Genomic DNA, 22,551 nt, shown 5'->3' with positions numbered 1-22,551 from the left:
TTTAAAGGTGTTCACTGTGCAAATTAAATAATGGTATATTGTAATAGTTTGGACTTTTACAGATGTAGCGATACCAATTTTGTTCATTTTTTTTACATTACTTTAGAAGAAAAATGGGAAAAGGTGTTGTTTTTTTTCTAACTTTAAAAAAAAAAAATTCTCACTACTAATAACTATAATTCTTCTACACATTTTATTAATCCCCTTAGGGGATTTGATCCAGCGATCATTGGATCACTGGTACAATACACTGCAATACTAATGTATTGCAGTATATTGTTATTCTTACAGGCTTCTGTAACAGAGCGATCGCTGTACCTGTCCGTTAGTCCCGGGTGTCAGCTGTAATACACAGCTGACACCCGCAGCCTATGGAGCGGGCTCAGCATGTGAGCCGGCTCCATACATTTAACCCACGCACCATGACGGGCAATTAAGTCATAGCGCGCAATTTTCCACTGATATGCCATTTTAGTACACAATATGTTGCGCCCAGTTTGTGCCACAGAAGGCAAATACCTCATAAAACGTTAAGCGGGTTCTCTCGGGTATGGTGATGCCATATGTGTGGGCGCAAACTGCTGCTTGGGCACGCTGCAGAGCTCAGAAGGGAGGGAGTGCATTTTGCTTTTGGAGCGCAGATTTTGCTTGGTAGTAGTTTTGTTTGGGGTATTGCTGGTATTTCAGTTTATAATGAGGGGGCATATGTAAGCTGGGCAGAGTACATCAAGTCATAATAAGAGGGTATAATGCGGTAAATAAATAAGAATTCATAGATGGGTGGCCGGTGTCGCACTTATAAATGGCGCCCCATCTTATCCGCTTTTGGAACACTCTGCACATTTTGCATCGCCATATTCTGAAAGCCAGAATTTTTTTATTTTTTTCACCAGCGGAGCCGTGTGAGGGCTTATTTGTTGCGGGACTATCTGTAGTTTTCATTGGTACCATTTTGGGGTACATGCGATTTTTTTTTCATCACTTTTTATTCAATTCTTTTGCAATCCTGGTCAAAAAATAGGAATTCTGAAACCGTTTTTTAGGTTTTTTTGCGGCTTTCACCGTATGCTATAAATGAAATTTTTACTTTATTCTGCGGGTTGGTACGATTACGGCGATACCATATGTATATAGGTTTTATTCCTTTTTTTAGCGTTTGCACAATAAAATCACTTATTTATAAAAAAAAAAATTCTGTGTCACCATATTCTGAGAGCCATAATTTTTTTATTTTTTAGTCAAAAAAGCTTTGTAAGGGCTTGTTTTTTGCGGGACAGATTGAAGTTTTTATTGGTACTATTTTTGGGTACATGCGACTTTTTGATCACTTTTTATTCTTTATTTTGGGAGCAGTGGTGACCAAAAAAATTGCGATTCTGTCGTAGTTTGATTTTTTTTGGGGTGTTCATCGTGCGGGAAAAAAAATTTGTGGGGTGAAGTGGGCAAAAAAACAAACAAAAACACTACGATTGCGCCATTATTTTGGGGGTTTCATTTTTACAGCATTCATCGTGCGGTAAAAAAACAACATATTCAATTTATTCAACAGGTTGATACATTTTTAGTATAGCCGCAATTGTATGTTTTTAGGCTTTATCGCTTTCATTTTTAAAAAATGTATTGTTTTGTGTCGCCATTTTCAGAGAGCCATACCTTTTGTCTTTCGATTTAGCAGTGTGATGGCTTATTTTTTGTGGGTCGAGATGTAGTTTTTATTGGTACTATTTTGGAATACAGGTGACCAAAAAACAGCAATTTGGGCGGTTTAAAATTTGTGGTTTTGTTTTGACAGTGTTCACTGAGCAGGTTAAATAATGTTATATTGTAATAGTTCGGCCTATTTTGGACCAGATAAGTTTTGTTTTTTTTAACATTACGTCAGGGAAAAAGTGGGAAGTTTTTTTTTGTTTTTTTTTTTTACTTTTAATATTTTTTGGTGTAAATTGAAACAAAAGATTTGTTTTTTTGTTTTTAGAAGTCCCCCCAGGGGACTTGAACTAGCGATCCATCATTGGATAGCTTGCAGTATATACTGCAATACCAATGTATTGTAGTATAAAGCGATTTTGACAGACTCCTATACAGGGATTAATGTATACAAAGATGGCAGACCTAAGGGCCTTTATTAGGCCCCAAGGCTGCCATGACTATTGCATCGCAGGGGTAGGGGGCTATGGCACGTCAGGGGGGCACCCTGTCCGTCTCGAACACCTTCGATGCTATGGTCTTGATTGACTACGGCATCAAAGGGGTTAAACTGGCGGAATCAAAGTGATATTTGATTCAGCCCTTTGAAGTGAGGGGTCGGCTGTGTTACGCTAAGTATGGAGCATGCTCATCCCTTAAGCCCGCTCCATACTCCTCCCCCCCCCCCCCACTTAACGGCTGCCACATACATGTACGTGGCATGGCATGTCGCTAAGGGGTTAATATTCTAATTGTACACAGAGAAGTCTTCTATAAAAGGTGCTAGTCACCAGTAAACACGGGCTATCGGCCAAAATATCAACTAATATTTTTTTAAGCCAACATGGTACACAACACATGTGACAGGTACCTTATAGAAGCCTAATCTGCATTGTAATACTGGGAGACAATCACGTGAGTGGCTGTTAATCAGTATTTTGCACCAGTACAACCTCCCTGGCTTATCTGCATCCTGCCCTTGTATCAGTAAGCATAGGCTTTTTCTGTTATTTTTTTTTTTAAACTTGAAATCCATTTTCAGTGATTTGCTTATAATGCTAGGTAAGGGACTCGCAAGACAATGAGGACCCTTGATGCGGGTTGCGAGCTTGCGTACTTTGGCCAAAATATCAACAAACACCTCATGTTTATTATTATTGCAGGTTACAGTCTGGCCTTCTGATATTGGGGGTACTATTAATCAGTATTTTGCAGCTGTGCGACCTCCCTCATATAAAAATCGTGGCTTGTGTGAATCCTGCTGGAAACTGGTGTTTTTGGGTATGTGCACACAAGGCGGATTAGCTGCAGATTTCCCGCAACAGATTTAATTGCAGAAAATCCACAGCGTATTACAGTAAAAGTGGATGAGAATTCAGCAAAATGACATCTCCACACTGCAAAAAAAATTATGCAGAAATTCGGATTCTCAATCTGCAGCTCATCAATTTCGCTTGCGAAAACGCTGTAGAACTTCCACACAGAAAATACGGTCATTAATTCTGCAGTGTTTACGCTGTCCTTAACCTACACTTCTAAAAGTATGCCCTTGTTCTTTGATTTTAAAGAGGCTCTGTCACCAGTTTATAACTGTCCTATCTTCTACCTAATCTAATAGGCGCATTAATGTAGATAAGTAATGTGGGGTTTTTGGTTTTTTTTTATTTATTTTTGACAAATTTATGAGCATTTTAAGTGTTATGCAAATTTGTTCTTAATGCCCAAGTGGGCATTTTTTTCACTCTTGACCAAGTGGGCGTAGTAAAGAGAAGTGTGTGATGCTGACCAGAGTGTAAAAAAAATTCCCAAATTTGCATAACACTTAAAATGCTCATAACTAAAACAAACATTTTATAAAACAAAAAAAACAAAAAATAAAAACACATTACTTATCTACATTAAAGCGCCTATCAGATTAGGTAGAAGACAGGGCAGTTAAAAACTGGTTATAGAGCCTCTAAGTAAATTTCATCCCACTTTGATTTTTTTGGTATTTTTTAATGCAAAGAACCAGTAACTGACAATCGGTCTAAACACGTGGTGTTGGATTTATTTAGCTAGAAGTCTGACACAACCTGAAATTTAGTGTACAGGTGTTGGGGTTTTTGTTGTCTTTCTGCTGCACGTGACAGACTGAATGTGCAGGATTGGAAATTAAATGTATGTAGCGAATCTTGACAAAACGTACACAGTCTAATTGAAATCTCATGCCTGTTGCCAACTTAATACAGATTGCAGATGTAAAAAAAACTAAAATAAAGATAAAACGAGTAAAATACTTACGTGAAGATTAGCGCACACCGAGCGAACTGCATGGTAACACATTTCTCTGTTACGCAGAGACCCAAACAGATACTGAGGGGGGAAAAAGTAAATGGAAATACTTTTTAATGTAAAATATTTGAAAAAAGTTTGTTCAAAGTAAAAATTTTGCAAATAGAAATCAGTTTGGAGCCTTTTTCCCAAAGCAGCTTTGAAAATGAAAGAAGTGATATGATTAGCTGCAATGGGTCACACTGACACATTTAGGATGGTTTATGCATGAAGCCAAACATATTTCCAAGAGTATATTACAACAATATAGGATATGCTCCCTGATGTATTGTCCCTTGTCACACCAGAGTGTACAATTACACCCTGGCTATTAAAGGGGGGGGGGGGTCACACCTACCAAAATCTGCTGTACGGGTGAGTTCATATGTAGTATACTTGCATTGTATTTCCACAGTGTAAACACATGATGTGGGAAAAAAAAAAAAAAAACAGTGTGAGCCTATGGGAAAAATATTCTGCAACTCAGACAGAATTTTCTAGTTCTTGCATGGCCAAATTGTTTTTCCAATAGGCTTACATTGTAAACTTTTCCGCAGTGACTGAACCCTAAGGCTATGTTCACACGGAGTATTTTGGGGGAGGAATATCTGCCTCAAAATTCCGTTTGGAACATAGCCTTAGGCGGGCTTCACACGACCGGGTCGTTCCCAAACCAGAGTGTCGGCTGGTAAAATCGTCCATTTTGCCCGGCCGGTTTGCATTCAGTTTTGCATCCGTGCCGGGCCGGGCAGATCCGGACAGTGCCATCAGCGGCAACTCCTGAAGGGGAATCCCCATGTGTTCGGGGATTCCGCTTCAGGAGTTTCCCCTGATGTCACTGCCCAGATATGGACAGAGACATCAAGCGCTCTGTCCAGGAGCGGAATCCCCGAAAACACGGGGATTCCGCTCCTTCAAGGAGCTAAAGTGCGGCTAGCACATAGCAGAGCGGGGAGATACCTCCCTGCTCTGCTATAGTGGCGTCGCTGCAGTAGTAGCAGCCGCAGCAGCTGCTAGCGGCGCCATCGAAGGTGTCGCCGGGCCAGGGTGCTTTTCAAGCAGGGGAAGGGAGCCAGCGCAGCGCTCCCTTCCACCTGCTGTACACCCCGGCCCTGCCACACAGTGTACAGCGATGCCATTCGTCAGAATGGCATCAACTCCTCCTCCTCACATGCACTCTGCGCTGTGAGGAGGAGGAGATAGAGCGCAGGCTCCGGAAAACCCGGCCATCACTCGGGACACATCCCGGTGATGGCCGTGTATTACCCGGCCCCATAGACTTCTATGGGAGCCGGGTGGCCGGGTACCCGGGCGAAGATAGAGCATGTCCTATTTTTTGACGGCCGGTTTTTCCGGCCGTCAAGAAATCGGTCGTGTGAATAGCCCCATTAGGGGTCTATTATTCCTAATGCAGACGGGTGCCGGCCGATTTAGAGGCTGCCACAGTGCCCTCTGTAGAGGCTGCCACAGTGCCCTCTGTAGAGGCTGCCACAGTGCCCTCTGTAGAGGCTGCCACAGTGCCCTCTGTAGAGGCTGCCACAGTGCCCTCTGTAGAGGCTGCCACAGTGCCCTCTGTAGAGGCTGCCACAGTGCCCTCTGTAGAGGCTGCCACAGGGCCCTCTGTAGAGGCTGCCACAGGGCCCTCTGTAGAGGCTGCCACAGGGCCCTCTGTAGAGGCTGCCACAGAGCCCTCTGTAGAGGCTGCCACAGAGCCCTCTGTAGAGGCTGCCACAGAGCCCTCTGTAGAGGCTGCCACAGAGCCCTCTGTAGAGGCTGCCACAGAGCCCTCTGTAGAGGCTGCCCCAGTGATGTCAGGGGCTTGCCCAGAGCTGGAGTCCCAGGCAGAGCGCTAGTAGGCTCTTCCTGGGACTCCAGCTGTGCTCCTGACATCACTGGGACTCCTGCTCTGGGGAAGCCCCTGACATCATTGTCGATGTATGGACAGCAATGTCAGAGGCTTCCCCAGAGTCCCGGAGCAGAGCCGATAATAGCGCTCTGCCCGGGACTCCGCTCTGGGGAAGACCCTGACACACTGTCCATATATGGGAAGTCTCCGGCTCTGAGGAAGCCCCAGACATCGCTGTTCATATGTGGACAGCGATGTCAGGGAATTCCACAGAGTCCCGAGCAGAGCTGACACCAGCCTGCTCGGGACTCCGGCTCTGGCGAAGCCCCAGACATCGCTGTTCATATGTGGACAGCGATGTCAGGGAATTCCACAGAGTCCAGGAGCAGAGCCGACACCAGCGCTCTGCTCCGCTCTGGGCAAGACCCTGACACACTGTCCATATATGGGCAGCGATGTCAGGGAATTCCACAGAGTCCCGGAGCAGAGCAGACACCAGCGCTCTGCTCGGGACTCCGGCTCTGGGGAAGCCCCAGACATCGCTGTTCATATGTGGACAGCGATGTCAGGGAATTCCACAGAGTCCAGGAGCAGAGCCGACACCAGCGCTCTGCTCGGGACTCCGGCTCTGGGGAAGCCCCAGACATCACTGTTCATATGTTAACAGCGATGTCAGGGAATTCCAGAGTCTCGGAGCAGAGCCGATACTAGCGGCTCTGTGTCCCGCGGGCCGCAGATGACAGCCCTAGGGGCCGCATGCGGCCCGCGTGCTTGAGACCCCTGGTTTAGAGTTAGTGTTACTGGAATTTCTTCATACAGTAAAAAAAAAAAAAACAATGATTTACCAAAGGTAGAATTTTGCTTTAAAAGGGTTGTAACCCCCTGATAAGCTTAAATTGTAGCTAACGGTTTGACAAACTTCTGACGTGTCAGTGACGTGAGAAGTTTGGATTAGTGGGGGTCCGAACACTGAAACCCCCACGAATCGCTAGAACGAAGCAGCTGAAGTACTCGTGTGAGCGCTCAGCCGCTTCGTATCTGTTCGGCTATTTCCAGAAATAAATGTATCGGCGTACGGACTCTATGAGCCCGTACTTGGATACATCGGCTTTCCGGAAAAAGCCGAACAGAAACGTTATAGCGCTTGGTGGGGGTCTCAGTGGTCAGACTCCCACCAATACAAACTTCTGACATGTCACTATGAAATGTCAGAAGTTTGCCAAACGTTTAGCTACACTTTAATCTAATACAGGATTCTAAGCAGCCGAGAAGGCATTCTCCTCCAATGAATAGCCCCTTTTATTATACAGGAAGTTGTATTTTAGACACTCACCTTGTCCCCATCAATAGTTCGAACACTCAGTGCATTAGGCACCAGTAAAGCTGTATTTGCTTTTTTAACAATTATCACAGAACTCACAGGAATCAAAACCTGTACATGAAATAAATATGAACTTGTTAGGGTGCACTTGTAGATCATAATCTAAATAACATCATGCAATGTCAATCAGCTGCTTCTAAAGGCTAGCAAGATACTGTTGTGTATTAAAAAGGGGAATGGACTCATGGGACAGGGACATTATTACTACTTTACAAATAATTTATTTAGTCTTGAAAAGAGATGACCAATGAGACATGATTAACGTGTATAAATATATGAACTGTCCATACAAAAAATGGGTTCAACTCTGGAGGGGACAAGCCTACTATACAATAAGAACTGTGAAATAGACTAAAATGGGAGATGGTCACAGCAGGAATAGTATATAGCTTTCTATTTCTTAGAACAAAAAAACATCAGCGCCTATGTCAATATATAGAATTCTTGTTTAAATGTTGATCCAGTTTTAATAGCCACTTGGAATCAAGAGGGAAATTTTTAGGGCCGATTGGTTCATGTTTATGGGTAGGTTTATTTTTTTTAACCTTTCTCTGGATCAATAGGGGTAAAACAAGTTCTATTTTTTTACTCATATACCTTCCCTTTCTCCCATCCCTTGGTTGAACTTGATGAACATATGTTTTTTTTCAACCGTACGATGTTCGTTTTTTTTTTAAATGAAAACGCTACTGGATTCATAAGGTAGAAAGTGCTCTGCACATCTTTACACGGTTATGAATAGATATTCGTAAGTGTACTAGATTTATGTGAATCTAGGCACAATGAAAATAAAGTGATGCTACACGCACTATTTTATGCTCTCCACAGTGCCAAATTTGTTTTATCACATTCATAGCAGAGACATAAATACGGCTACTTCAAAAGGCTAGGTGATAATGGAATATAGAAAATTGTGACATCGCTAAATATTTAGCAAATTCCATTGTTAAAATATATTATATGCAACTTAACTGTGAAAAGATATTAAAAATTATCATTATTTCACTTTTTTTTGGCCCTAAACAAAATGGATATACGTCATAAACAAAAAGATAGAAACCCTGTAATTCCATGACATACAAAAACAAACCGTAACACAAGAACACAATGCAATGCGCACCTATCTCGGACTCCTTGAACTGTAGAGCAGATCCACCATAAAACGGTGTGCACCTTGCTTACTCAGACTACCTCGGACGTAAGCTTGCTGTAAAAAACACAGGCTGCCAACTGTACCAGGATAAAGATCGCCAGCAGAACAGGTTCTGCAGTAAGACAGAGATCACAATACGAACTGCTGTCATGAAATCTATTTGAGGCAACGTAGGAGTCAGGTCTGATGTATAGCCACCATATACTTGAGGGAGGCACGAGAAACCTTGTGAGCACTACATTGTATTTCTTACTGCTACGTTGTATTCCTATATTGCTACAATAAATGCATGTGTTATTTGACACTAATGTGAATAAGTTGTGAACAGGGTTGTGGGGCAGACTGTATTTATACACTGGGTAAAGCAGCAACTTTAACACTTCAAAATTTAGCATAATAGCAACTTTTTGAGTGAATCGGTGCACAAAAGGCAAATGCTAAATTAATTGCAAAGCTATTTTTTTTTATAAAAATCTATTCACCTGCTGCAGAAACAACCACATTCAGTTGTACGAGACAGATTTTAATTCGCAGAAAATTCTCCAACAGATATGCCATTTGTGAACATACCCTTAGGCCTCCTTCACACACAGAATTCTAGCAATTTAAACAGCTTCAAAAAACGCATTAATAAAATGTAACAAGTTTGTTTTCCTGTCGTTTTTGAAGTCCTATAGAGAAGTCTATAAATAAACAAAAAAAAAACAAAAAAAAAAAAAAAAAAAAAACTGTATACCGTATGCTGCGTTTGGAAAAAACCGCCATGGACCACAAAAACGCTATGTGTGAATTAGGGATGTCTCGATGACAGAATTTGGACTTCGATTTACATTTACTTTGTAGTATTGCGATTTCGATACCAAATTGATACTTTGCCAACAGTAATAAAAAATAAATAAAAAAGAAGTTCTTCCATTTTCTGATGTGAGGCGCGTGGTGGGATGATGAATTTAACCTCCACGTGCCTTACATTAATAGTAATTAACCCCATTATGTTTCTCAGTCATAATGGGTTAATGTGTGAGGTAAATGATGGGGTTAATTACTAAAAGGACTTATTTACATGAGCGTGTTAAACGTCCGTGGGACAGCCGTTGAAACAGCGGCCGTCCCACGGACTTATGTAATTCCGAGGTGCGCAACGTTCGTGTAAAGAAGGCCTTAATGTGAGGCACATGGAGGTTAGATTCATCACACCTCGTGCCTCACATTAATAAGTGAAAAGTTGTTTTTTTTTTCAGTATACACATCATAAATGACGCAAAAAAATAATTGTTGTGCAGGTTATTACGGCTGCATCAATACCGAATGTGTATATTTTATGTATTGAGACTTATTTTAATGTTTATTGTAAAAAAAAGGTGTATGTTTGTGTGTATTTCTTTTAATTTAATATTACTGTATTTTTAAACTTTTAATGTACTGGCATATATCAGATATATGCCAGTAGATTAGCCTGTGTACGTATAGCTATATACCTAAGTATGCCCTAACCGGAAATAAGGTAAGACAGCCCTGGGGTCCTTCAATGGACCTTGGGCTGTCTGGCCATATATAGTATGTCCCTCAATCGTGTCACAGGAATTCCCTGTGACACGATCCAGGGGCATCCCCCCTTCTCCTTTTCCCCTGAATGCTGCAGTCAGCTTTGATCGCAGCATTCAGGGGAATAGCGGTGGAGATGAGAGGTTTTTCTGACGTCCGCCGTTATGGAGCGGGGCTGCGGCTGTGTGATACAGCCATTGCCCCGCTCCTGACAGTAAGTACGCTTGCGGTCAGCATGACGAGATGCGGCCGGCGCTGCACTAATTAGCGCAGGCACTGAATACAGGACATGTGGGTGTTTTGCAGTGCGCCCGCCATGTTCTGTCTTCAGTGCCGGCGCTCATTAGTGTAGCGCTGGCCGCATCGTATCATCCTGACGGCGCTCACTTGTCAGGACTTGTATTACACAGCTACAGCCCCACTCTCATACAATCATGTATTACTATACTTAGCTGTGCGGCCGCACAGCTTAGTATCGAAATACATGAAAAAAACGGTATCGAACCGTTTGGGGATGCACAGTATCGAAGTTTCGATGCTACGTGCATCCCTAGTGTGAATTCAGCCTAAGGCGATGTTCACACGCTGTGTTTTCAGCCGTGTTTAGAGGCGTAAACACCTCGAAAAATGCGTGAAAAAAAACCGCATTTAGCATTTGCCTTTTGTACACCGATTCACTCAAAAAGGTGCCATTATGCTACATTTTGAAGTGTTAAAGTTGCTGCTTTACCCAGTGTATAAATAGAGTCTGCCCCACAACCCTGTTCACAACTTATTCACATTAGTGTCAAATAACACATGCATTTATTGTAGCAATATAGGAATACAACATAGCAGTAAGGGTATGTTCACACGAGGGCGTCCGTAACGGCTGAAATTACGGGGATGTTTCAGCCTGAAAACATCCCCGTAATTTCAGCCGTAACGGCATGTGCAGGCGCTTGAACGCCGCGTCAATTACGGACGTAATTAGCGCTGCTATTCATTGGAGTCAATGAATAACGGCTCCAATTACGCCCAAAGAAGTGACAGGTCACTTCTTTGACGCAGGCGTCTATTTACGCGCCGTCATTTGACAGCGGCGCGTAAATTACGCCTCGTGTGAACAGACAAACGTCTGCCCATTGCCTTCAATGGGCAGATGTTTGTCAGCGCTATTGAGGCGCTATCTTCGGACGTAATTCGGGGCAAAAACGCCCGAATTACGTCCGTTAATAGGCCGTGTGAACATACCCTAAGAGCTACAATGTAGTGCTCAGTGTTTCGTTCAGACGGGACGTTTTTATTTTTACGCATTTGAGAAAACTGCACGTAAAAAAAACACCCTGTAAAAAGAAGATCATGTCAGTTCTTGAGCCGTTTTTCATGGTGTCCATAGAAAAACAGCTCCAAAAAACGCATTAAAAAACAGTGAGGATTTAAAAACGGCTGAAAATCAGAGGCTGTTTTCCCTTGAAAACAGCCCATATTTTACAACCGTTTTTACTTTAGCGTGTGAACATACCCTTAGGGGGACCAGGAAGGATATTATCCACTCTAGAATATGCTTTTCACGGGTTCTGTTCTGGCATTCCTCCCAGGCAATTGTGTTAGAAAATTTGAACTCACTGGACAAAGTCTTTTCTCAGCCGACTTTAGTTTTAATGTAATGCATTATAGTTGTAGAGACAAAATAAAAGCACCAAAAACAAATTTATTATGATAAATTCATCTGTTCAGATCTATATAAACCCACCTTTATTTCTTTGCGAAGCATGCTGCAAAAAAATCCTAAGTGGCTTTGGGAGATATAAAGCCGTCCTTGGTACAACACCTCTCGTTGGAGAGCACATGTAAAGCCTGTGGATGTACAGTAAAGAACTTATGTTACTGAAATGTAATGCAGTCAAAACGATCTTCTGATGTCACAGAGAAATGAGAAGCTCACTTTTCTCTCCACACCATCGCTACCTTGTGTAAATTCAACCTTAGGTTACATTCAGACATTGCAGTTGAGGTTAAAGAATCGTTGAAAAAACCATCTGAAAACCGCATGCCTTTTACCGCAATTTGTTGTTTTTCGATGAAATTGCATTTTTTAACGCATTTTCATGGGGAAAATGTTTGAGGGACTATATACAGGATTATGTGACAATAGTATTATAAGTGACAGCCAGCACGGTTTTACTAAGGACAGAAGTTGGCAAACCAACCTGATTTGTTTTTATGAAGAGGTGGGCAGAAGCCTAGACAGAAGGGCCGCTGTGGATATTGTGTTTTTGGACTTTGCAAATGCATTTGACACTGTCCCTCATAGACGTCTAATGGGTAAATTAAGGACTATAGGTTTAGAAAATATAGTTTGTAATTGGATTGAGAATTGGCTCAAGGACCGTATCCAGAGAGTTGTGGTCAATGATTCCTACTCTGAATGGTCCCCGGTTATAAGTGGTGTACCCCAGGGTTCCGTGCTGGGACCACTATTATTCAACTTATTTATTAATGATAGAGGATGGGATTAATAGCACTATTTCTATTTTTGCAGAGGACTCCAAGCTATGTAGTATTGATCAGTCTATGGAAGATGTTCGTAAATTGGACACACTAAGTGTTTGGGCATCATATGTCCTAGGGGAGCTACACTGGCGGATTCACTTGTTGAGAAGGATTTGGGTGGACTTGTAGATCAGAAACTAAATAACAGCATGCAATGTCAATCAGCTGTTTCAAAGGCCGGCAAGATATTGTCGTGTATTAAGAGGCATGAACTCGCGGGACAGGGATGTAATATTGCCACTTTACAAAGCATTAGTGAGGCCTCATCTAGAATATGCAGTTCAGTTCATAGAAAGGATGCCCTGGAGTTAGAAAAAAAATACAAAGAAGAGCAACGAAGCTAATAAGGGGCATGGAGAATCTAAGTTATGAGGAAAGATTAAAATAATTAAACCTATTTAGCCTTGAAAAAAAAGACGACTATATTAATGACACATACTAAAAATATGGTGAAATCCAGTTCCATGTAAAACCCCCTCAAAAAACAAGGGGGCACTCCCTCAGTATGGAAAAAAAAAAGTTCAACCTGCGGAGGCGACAAGCCTTCTTTACTGTGAATCTATGGAATAGTCACCGCAGGAGCTGGTCACAGCAGGGACAGTAGATGGCTTTAACCCCTTAATGACCGGGCCTGATAAGGTCTTAATAACCAGCTTTGTTTTTCAGCTTTTACCTCTGCATCTCAGCAGCCATAACATTATTTATTTTTTCATTAACTTGGCCGTATAAGGCCCGGTTTTATGCGGGAGAAATTGTATTATTTTTTTTCATAGTTTGGAAATAGGAAACAATAAATTTTCACCACGTGAATATAAGAAAAAGCGATTCTCAGCATTGTTTTTCTTGCTTATTTTTTATCCCATTCACATTTCACGCTAAATAACCCATTCGATTAATTCTTCAGGTTATTACAGTCGTTTAGATACCTAAAATGTGTAGGGTGTTTTATTTAGTGTACAGGTAATAAAATATATTTAATGCAAAATAATGACTTTTTTTTTTGGGGACTTTATTTTTTTAAGGGATAACTTTATTTTTTTACTTGTAATGTATTAGAATACTACTAGTACATTACACTGTGTCACTATGACACAGGCTGCTGTTGGGGCACACTGAACAGGTCCTCTGTAGGTCCCCAGGGTTGACTGCAGAGGGAGTCCCCGGTGTTTGACCACGTCACCAGGTTGCCGATGACTAGATCAAAATCGATGAGTTACCTTTGATCTTGCTGCGGTCACGCACAGCGGCAATCAAAGGGTTAAACAGCTGGCGTCCAAATGTTTTCTGACACCAGCTGTATTCAGCAGGCTCCTCTAAGTTCAGGAGCTGTTAGTTACAGCTCCTGCTTAGGCCTCATTCACACGGCAGGGTTTCCCGGCCGGGTGCCGGCCGTTCATAAATCGGCCGGCACCCGGCTGCATTAGGAATAATAGACCCCTAATGGGGCTATTCACACGACCGATTTTTTGACGGCCGGGAAAACCGGCCGTCAAAAAATAGGACATGCTCTATCTTCGGCCGGGTACCCGGCCGCCCGGCTCCCATAGAAGTCTATGGGGCCGGGTATTACACGGCCATCACCGGGATGTGTCCCGAGTGATGGCCGGGTTTTCCGGCGCTTGCGCTCTATCTCCTCCTCCTCACAGCGCAGAGTGCATGTGAGGAGGAGGAGTTGATGCCATTCTGACGAATGGCATCGCTGTACACTGTGTGGCAGGGCCGGTGTGTACAGCAGGTGCAGGGAGCGCTGCGCTGGCTCCCTTCCCCTGCTTGTTTTAAATGCACCCTGGCCCGGCGACACCTTAGATGGCACCGCTAGCAGCTGCAGCTGCTGCGGCTGCTACTACTGTAGCGACGCCACTATAGCAGAGCGGGGAAGTATCTCCCCGCTCTGCTATGTGCTAGCCGCACTTTAGCTCCTTGAAGGAGCGGAATCCCCGTGTTTTCGGGGATTCCGCTCCTGGACAGAGCGCTTGATGTCTCTGTCCATATCTGGGCAGTGACATCAGGGGAAACTCCTGAAGCGGTATCCCCGAACACATGGGGATTCCCCTTCAGGAGTTGCCGCTGAGGTCACTGTCCAGATCGGCACGGATGCAAAACTTAATGCAAACCGGCCGGGCAAAATGGACGATTTTACCGGCCGACACGCGGGCTCGGGAACGACCCGGTCGTGTGAATCCCGCCTTAGAGTATGAGCACGCACAGGAGTGCTCATCAGCCTAATCTACAGCGACGCCAAAAGACGTCGCTGTAGACCAAGGAGCTGCACTGCCTGAAGTCAAAAGACTGAGTTAAAAAAAGGCTTAGATAATTTCCTAGAACAAAACAAATATTAGCTCCTATGTGTAGAAATGTTTCCCTTCCCTTTCCCATTCCTTGGTTGAACTTGATGGACATGTGTCTTTTTTCAACCATACTAACTACGTAACCAAAATTCAATGTGGTTGCGTTTTTCCTGCAATGTCTTAATAAAAATGCATCTGAAAACCGCATGCGTTTTTCGCAGCACCATTTGGTGATTTTGGATGTGGTGAATTTTTTTTTTTTACCGCAACTGCATTGAAAGACGCACAAGTTTGCTGGAAAAACGCAATAAGGTTTTTGGATGCAGCTCTAACTGCACCTCAACATTTAAATTGACCCTCAATCCCCTCTGTTAGGGTATGTGAACACGACCTATTTTCAGACATAATTCAGGCGGTTTACGCCTCGAATTACACCTGAAAAGACGGCTCCAATACGTCTGCAAACATCTGCCCATTGCTTGCAATGGGTCTTACGATGTTCTGTTCAGACGAGGTGTAATTTTACGCGTCGCTGTCAAAAGACGGCGCGTAAAATTACGCCCGCGTCAAAGTAGTGCAGGACACTTCTTGGGACGTTTTTGGAGCCGATTTTCATTGACTCCAGTGAAGAGCTCCAATTACGTCCATAAAAGACGCTGCGAAAAACACGAGTACATGCAAAAACTGAAATTCAGGAGCTGTTCTCGCCTGAAAACAGCTCCGTAATTTCAGACGTATTTTGCGTTTGCGCGTGAACATACCCTTACTGTTCAGAGATTTCTCTTACTAAAAATACAACATTTTAAGCACACTTGTTTCAATACAGTCAGATTTTCAGTAATAGAAATATCTCAGCAGTGCCAAAGCGGACTAAAGGGGTATTCTGGGACTTTTAATGTTGATGCCCATCTCTAGGATAGTCCATCAATTGGTGGGGGTCCAACTCCCAGCACCCCCATAGATCAGCTGAGTGAGAAGGCCGTGGCACTCAGGTCTGTGGTGCACCCCCTTCATTGTTTACTAGATACAGCACTGTACATTCTGCAGCTCAGTGCCATTTAAGGGAATGGAACTGGGCTGCAATACCGGACACAGCCACCACCAAACGTACTACGCCGTGCCTAATAAACAGTGAAGGGGACACCTTCACTCTGATATTGATGGCCATCGATATAAAAGTCTAGGAAAACCCTTTAAACACTAACACGATCACCGATTTCCAAAATGAAACGCTAATAAATATCTTCTTACATGTATCTATGATCTATTAGGATCGCTCTGACTGGATTCCCCCTTTCACAACTAAACAAAATAAAAAAGTAAAAACTGTAAACTTACTATCTTTTAACTCTTCATCTTCAGGAACATCCCGAAATATCTTGTGGAATGTAAGATTATGTTTTGGCAGCTGTAATAGTCAAAATAAACGGTTTTAAAAGAACAAAAAAAATTGCATGCTAAAATGCGGAAAAGGAAAGTGAAAACAAGAAACACAATAACACATTGCATATATGCAAGAGTGCAATATCTAGATTTTTTTTCATCATTTTTAAATTTCTACTATATAGCCTTACATTGCTAGTGATAGAACGCCGCCTGTCTGCAGAAGGATCATCTATTGTCCTCAGAGATGAAGGTTGGTCATAAGTTTTTGATCTGAAAGGAAATATTTTGACATCATTGGATACAGTGTGAAAAAAGGAAATGGAAATAGCGATCATTGAAGGAAAGGACAGTGAGGAAGTAGAGCCGAGGCCCTTTACACTTCCTTTTGGTTAGGTCAGTATGTATATGGAATCTGTATAAAAAAAATAAAAATAAAAAAGAATACATTTGCAGTATGCTCCATCAGATGCCATATATCGGAATGAGCTGTTCCCTAGAAGCACTGACAATTTTATCCATGATATTGCACCCCTCATAGAACCTTGCCATGTATTGCCCACTGTAATACAGGGTGATATGCACAACACCATGTGAATGAGCTGCATGAATATCATCTGCTGTGATCAGGACTGATCAAGGTGTAAACAGGTCTAATGATGCAATTTTGAAGTAACCGAAGATGCCCATATTTGTAACAACAATTGTAGCAATTGACTGGTAAAGATGACGATTATCGTGTGTATGTAACTTTGATGGGTATTTATTCCATTGGCCATAATATAGAAAACGTGCAAATTTATCTTGATCCTTCCCGATTAATTGCTGCAAACGTACCACGTAAAAATCGGCCATTGCACAGGAGGAAAATATCCAGCGCATTAGCAAAATCATGCCCATTGTTGCAGGTATTTTATAGCGTTTGCCCCTGTAGCGCCCAGAATCCTGAAAGTGAAGAAAATTATAAGGGTGCAGTTACACGCAGATTTTGTTGCAGAAATTTCTGCGACTGAAAATCGGGTCCATTTATCAGAATGGAAATTGCAGAAATCCATACACCTGCTGCAGAAATAACCCCATTCAGATGAATGGAACGGATTTTCAGTCGCAGATGTTTCTGCAACAAAATCTGCCACGTGTGACTACACCCTAAGGCCATGTTACATAGTTAGTATGGTTAAAAAAAAAAAAAATGGGGAGGGAAGGGAATGAAAAAACTAAGGGATGGAACAAAAATTCTACACATTGACAAAGGGAGCTCATATTTTTTCCATTCGCTGTGTATTTTTCTGTCTCCCATTGATTTCAATGGGGTTTTTGGAGGCAGAAAAGGCAGAAAATGCCTCAAGATAGGGCATGTCGCTTCTTTTTCCTCGCGTGCGTTTTTTTTCAAAAAACGGTGTAAACAGGGCCTAAAGAAGACTTGTCTCTGGAGATTGAACCTTTTTTTTCTCCAGACGGAGGGAGTGCCCCCTTGTTTTTTGTGGGGGTTTTACATGGAACGGGATTTCACCATATTTTTTGGATGTGCCATTAATATATTTATATAAATGAATCATGTCCCCCCTTAGTCGTCTCTTTTCAAGGCTAAAAAGTTTAATTATTTTCATCTTTCCTCATAACTTAGATTCTCCATGCCCCTTTCTAGTTTAGTTGCTCTTCTTTGTAATTTTTCCAACTCCAGGGCATCCTTTCTATGAACTGAACGGCATATTCTAGATGAGGCCTCACTAATGCTTTGTAAAGTGGTAATATTACATCCCTGTCCCGCGAGTCCATGCCTCTTAATACACGACAATATCTTGCTGGCCTTAGAAGCAGCTGATTGACACTGCATGCTGTTAGTTTATGATCTACAAGTCCACCCAGATCCTTCTCAACAAGTGACTCCCCCAGTGTAGCTCCCCCTAGGACATATGATGCATGAAGGTTGTTTATGCAGATGAATAACTTCATATTTATCTACGTTAAACCTGATTTGCCAAGTGGATGTCCAAATCAGCTTGTAATTTACGAACATCTTCCATAGACTGAACTATACTACATAACTGGGCGTCATCTGCAAAAATAGAAATAGTGCTATTAATCCCATCCTCTATATCATTAATAAATAAGTTGAATAATAGTGGTCCCAGCACTGAACCCTGGGGTACACCACTTAGAACCGGGGACCATTCAGAGTTGGAATCATTGACCCCAACTCTCTGGATACGGTCCTTGGGCCAATTCTCAAGCCAATTACAAACTATACTTTCTAAACTTATAGTCCTTAATTTACCCATTAGACGTCTATGGGGGACATTGTCAAATTCCTTTGCAAAGTCCAAAAACACTATATCCACAGCGGCCCCTCTGTCTAGGCATCTGCTCACCTCTTTATAAAAACAAAATCAGTTTGGTTTGACAGCTTCTGTCCTTCGTAAAACCGTACTGGCTGTCACTTCTAATACTATTTTTTTGTCACATAATCCTGTATATAGTCACTCAATCATTTTTCCCACGACGAATGGTAAGCTTACTAGTCTATAAATTACTGGGGGAAGACTTCGAGCACTTTTTGAAAATAGGCACATTTGCCCTGCGCCAGGCCATTGGCACTACACCAGTCACTAGAGAATCTCTGACTATTATGAAGAGGGGGACACTAAGGAAATGGACATGCTGCGGATTGAAAATCCATACAGCACGTAAATTTCTGCACATCTGTTGTGCAGGACTTTTCTGCAGAGTGTAGATGAGATTTGTTGAAATCTCATCCACGCTGCCGCTACTATAATACGCAGAAAATCTGGTCGGAAAATCTGCAGTGTTTACGCTACGTGTGAACGTGGCCTTACTGTGGTTTGATTTAGGGTAAATGGGCAGTTTAGACTCACATCTGTTCGGAGGCTCCATTAGGGGCCGCCGTTGCAGCTCTGGTGAAAAATGTTGAAAGAAATAGCGCAGCATGGTGCGCTGTTATTTTTGGTAACGACAGACACCGGATGGGACCATGTAAAGTCAATGGACTCCATCTGGTGCCGTTAGTATCCGTGATGCAATGACTCTGGGAATTCCATTCTATGACGGAGCAGAAGAATGGAGAAACTTAGCACAGATATGAACAAAACCCTAAAAGGGGTTATCCGAGGCACAAAAAAAATAAATCATTGCCTATTTGATTAAAACTAGAAATTGACCCTACTTACCTATATACAGTGAAGGAAATAAGTATTTGATCCCTTGCTGATTTTGTAAGTTTCCCCACTTTCAAAGACATGAACAGTCTAGAATTTTTAGGATAGGTTAATTTTACCAGTGAGAGATAGGTTATATAAAAAAAAAAAAAAAAAAAAAAAAGAAAAATCACATTGTCAAAATTATATATATTTATTTGCATTGTGCACAGAGAAATAAGTATTTGATCCCTTTGGCAAACAAGACTTAATACTTGGTGGCAAAACCCTTGTTGGCAAGCACAGCAGTCAGACCTTTTTTGTAGTTGATGATGAGGTTTGCACACATGTTAGATGGAATTTTGGCCCACTCCTCTTTGCAGATCATCTGTAAATCATTAAGATTTCAAGGCTGTCGCTTGGCAACTCGGATCTTCAGCTCCCTCCATAAGTTTTCGATGGGATTAAGGTCTGGAGACTGGCTAGGCCACTCCATGACCTTAATGTGCTTCTTTTTGAGCCACTCCTTTGTTGCCTTGGCTGTATGTTTCGGGTCATTGTCGTGCTGGAAGACCCAGCCACGAGCCATTTTTAATATCCTGGTGGAGGGAAGGAGGTTGTCACTCAGGATTTGACGGTACATAGCTCCATCCATTCTCCCATTGATGCGGTGAAGTAGTCCTGTGCCCTTAGCAGAGAAACACCCCCAAAACATAATGTTTCCACCTCCATGCTTGACAGTGGGGATGGTGTTCTTTGGGTCATAGGCAGCATTTCTCTTCCTCCAAACACGGCGAGTTGAGTTAATGCCAAAGAGCTCAATTTTAGTCTCATCTGACCACAGCACCTTCTCCCAATCACTCTCAGAATCATCCAGATGTTCATTTGCAAACTTCAGACGGGCCTGTACATGTGCCTTCTTGAGCAGGGGGACCTTGCGGGCACTGCAGGATTTTAATCCATTACGGCGTAATGTGTTACCAATGGTTTTCTTGATGACTGTGGTCCCAGCTGCCTTGAGATCATTAACAAGTTCCCCCCATGTAGTTTTCGGCTGAGCTCTCACCTTCCTCAGGATCAAGGATACCCCACGGGGTGAGACTTTGCATGGAGCCCCAGATCGATGTCGATTGACAGTCATTTTGTATGTCTTCCATTTTCTTATTATTGCACCAACAGTTGTCTCCTTCTCACCCAGCGTCTTACTTATGGTTTTGTAGCCCATTCCAGCCTTGTGCAGGTCTATGATCTTGTCCCTGACATCCTTAGAAAGCTCTTTGGTCTTGCCCATGTTGTAGAGGTTAGAGTCAGACTGATTAATTGAGTCTGTGGACAGGAGTCTTTTATACAGGTGACCATGTAAGACCGCTGTCTTTAATGCAGGCACCAAGTTGATTTGGAGCGTGTAACTGGTCTGGAGGAGGCTGAACTCTTAATGGTTGGTAGGGATCAAATACTTATTTCTCTGTACACAATGCAAATAAATATATATAATTTTGACAATGTGATTTTCTGTTTTTTTTTTAATATAATCTATCTCTCACTGGTAAAATTAACCTATCCTAAAAATTTCTAGGCTGTTCATGTCTTTCACAGTGGGCAAATTTACAAAATCAGCAAGGGATCAAATACTTATTTCCTTCACTGTACCTGTGAAGCCAGTCTGGCTCAGTTTCACTAATTTTCATAAGCCACCACTGACGCCGAAAGTTCTGTAGTTCGTGTCATAATGATGACGCTCCGACACATGACCACATGATCCCCTTTCAGTAGTGTCAGAGCATCATGAAGTCACATGGCCGCTAGCTGTAGCAGGGTCAGTGTGCCATTGGGTTACTTGAGCTCTCCCTCCAGTGTCGTCGGCACGTCATGTGACCACGAGGGGGCTGGCGCTATGACGTTCTGGCAGTAGTAAGCTAGTCCTTTTCAACAGCATCTAATTCCAGAGCAGGGGGCAGGGAGACACGGCAAGAGGAGGAAAGCAGTGCACGATGGGACTTGTAGTGTAATAAGCGTACAGAAACCACAAGTCCCGACTAATAACCGGAATTGTGACCTGGCTGCAGCGTTAGAACGGGGATCAGTAAGTAACGCAGAAGTATTTGTTTAATGAAAAGTAGTTAAATAAAGATATACACGTGGTTGAGAAAAGTTGGTGGGGTTTTTTTGTTAGATTTTTTACTCCCCGGATAACCCCTTTAATTCAAAGCCTGACCATGTTACGTCAACTTTCTGCCTCCAAAAAAAAAGTTGCATTTGTGCATCTCTGTCTAACAGCGAAGCAAAGACACCCCCTTGCATGCCTGCTGGTGAGTCGTTTTCTGCCATTCTATGTGCGAAGCGTCTGTAGTTGGGTAAGGAGGAAGGTAAAACTTGAACTATGAATACATTTGGCAGAATGTTCACAATGGCCCTTCTCCAGAAGTATTTCAAATCGCTTGCAGTCTGTCGCCTCAAGCTTATTAGCCAACTATAGGCAAACAGAAAATGCAGGCAATAGAGATGGATAGTGGAATTTGCTCACAGAAAATCTGGTCGGAAATTTTGCAGTGTTTACGCTACATGTGAACATGGCCTTACTGTGGTTGGATTTAGGGGAAATGGGCACCCAATCATTTACTTTATCAGTTTAAACAGAACTACATTTTATCTACAGGCGCACACCTGATCAAGCTTCCAGCTCGCTCTGCTTTCTCTCCACCATCCCCTTCGAGAGGTTCTTCAAGACTGAATGACTTCACCTCTGCGAGTCGTTTCTTGCCCTTTTTTTGTTTTACAGTGCCCAACGAAGAATCTGGAGAAATACTAAAAATAACAGAGATTAAAAACAAAAATGTAGCAGGGAAGAGTTAAAGTATATTTGAATATGTACATGCAACTATAGGCAAACAAGCCGACCACATTAGAAACCCGTTCATGTGTACTGGACAGCATGCGCTCATTCATGTCAATTAGATGACAACAAATATAATAACCAGTACATTGCATCATATACAGAACAGTATATAGTATTACAAGCATCAAGCAAAGTTAAAAGGGTTTTCCCCATCAGGGACATTTATAGCATATCCACAGGATATGTAATAAATATCAGATAGATGCGGGTCCCATCTCTGGGACCCGCACCCATCTCTAGAACGGGGCCCCTAAACCCCATTCTACCTCTCTGTGCTCCGGCTGACTCGTGTAATTTCCGACCATGAAGAAGGAAATACGCTGAGCTACGCTGTTTCCGTAAGTCCCATAGAACTGAATGGTAGTTACGC

At 42.6% G+C, this 22,551-nt stretch overlaps 1 protein-coding gene across 3 annotated transcripts in view; it reads right to left on the bottom strand.

Annotated features, from left to right (window-relative positions):
- The window catches only part of LOC142740474 (GRAM domain-containing protein 2A-like), a 190,177-nt gene that overhangs the window by 137,401 nt on the left and 30,225 nt on the right, over positions 1-22,551 (bottom strand). For all 3 annotated transcript variants that reach the window (XM_075849977.1, XM_075849985.1, XM_075849981.1), the window contains exons 2-7: positions 21,950-22,090; positions 16,322-16,403; positions 16,086-16,155; positions 11,660-11,763; positions 7,179-7,277; positions 3,970-4,041 (exon numbers count right to left, since the gene is read on the bottom strand). In XM_075849977.1, coding sequence (XP_075706092.1) covers positions 3,970-4,041; positions 7,179-7,277; positions 11,660-11,763; positions 16,086-16,155; positions 16,322-16,403; positions 21,950-22,090 — 568 coding nt within the window. The remainder of the gene's footprint in view (positions 1-3,969; positions 4,042-7,178; positions 7,278-11,659; positions 11,764-16,085; positions 16,156-16,321; positions 16,404-21,949; positions 22,091-22,551) is intronic.

The sequence above is a fragment of the Rhinoderma darwinii genome, chromosome 1 (assembly GCF_050947455.1).
Source record: "Rhinoderma darwinii isolate aRhiDar2 chromosome 1, aRhiDar2.hap1, whole genome shotgun sequence".
In the NCBI taxonomy this organism is placed as follows: Eukaryota; Metazoa; Chordata; class Amphibia; order Anura; family Rhinodermatidae; genus Rhinoderma; species Rhinoderma darwinii.
Note: the sequence above shows the minus strand (reverse complement) of the source record. Positions and strands in the feature narration are given on the sequence as shown.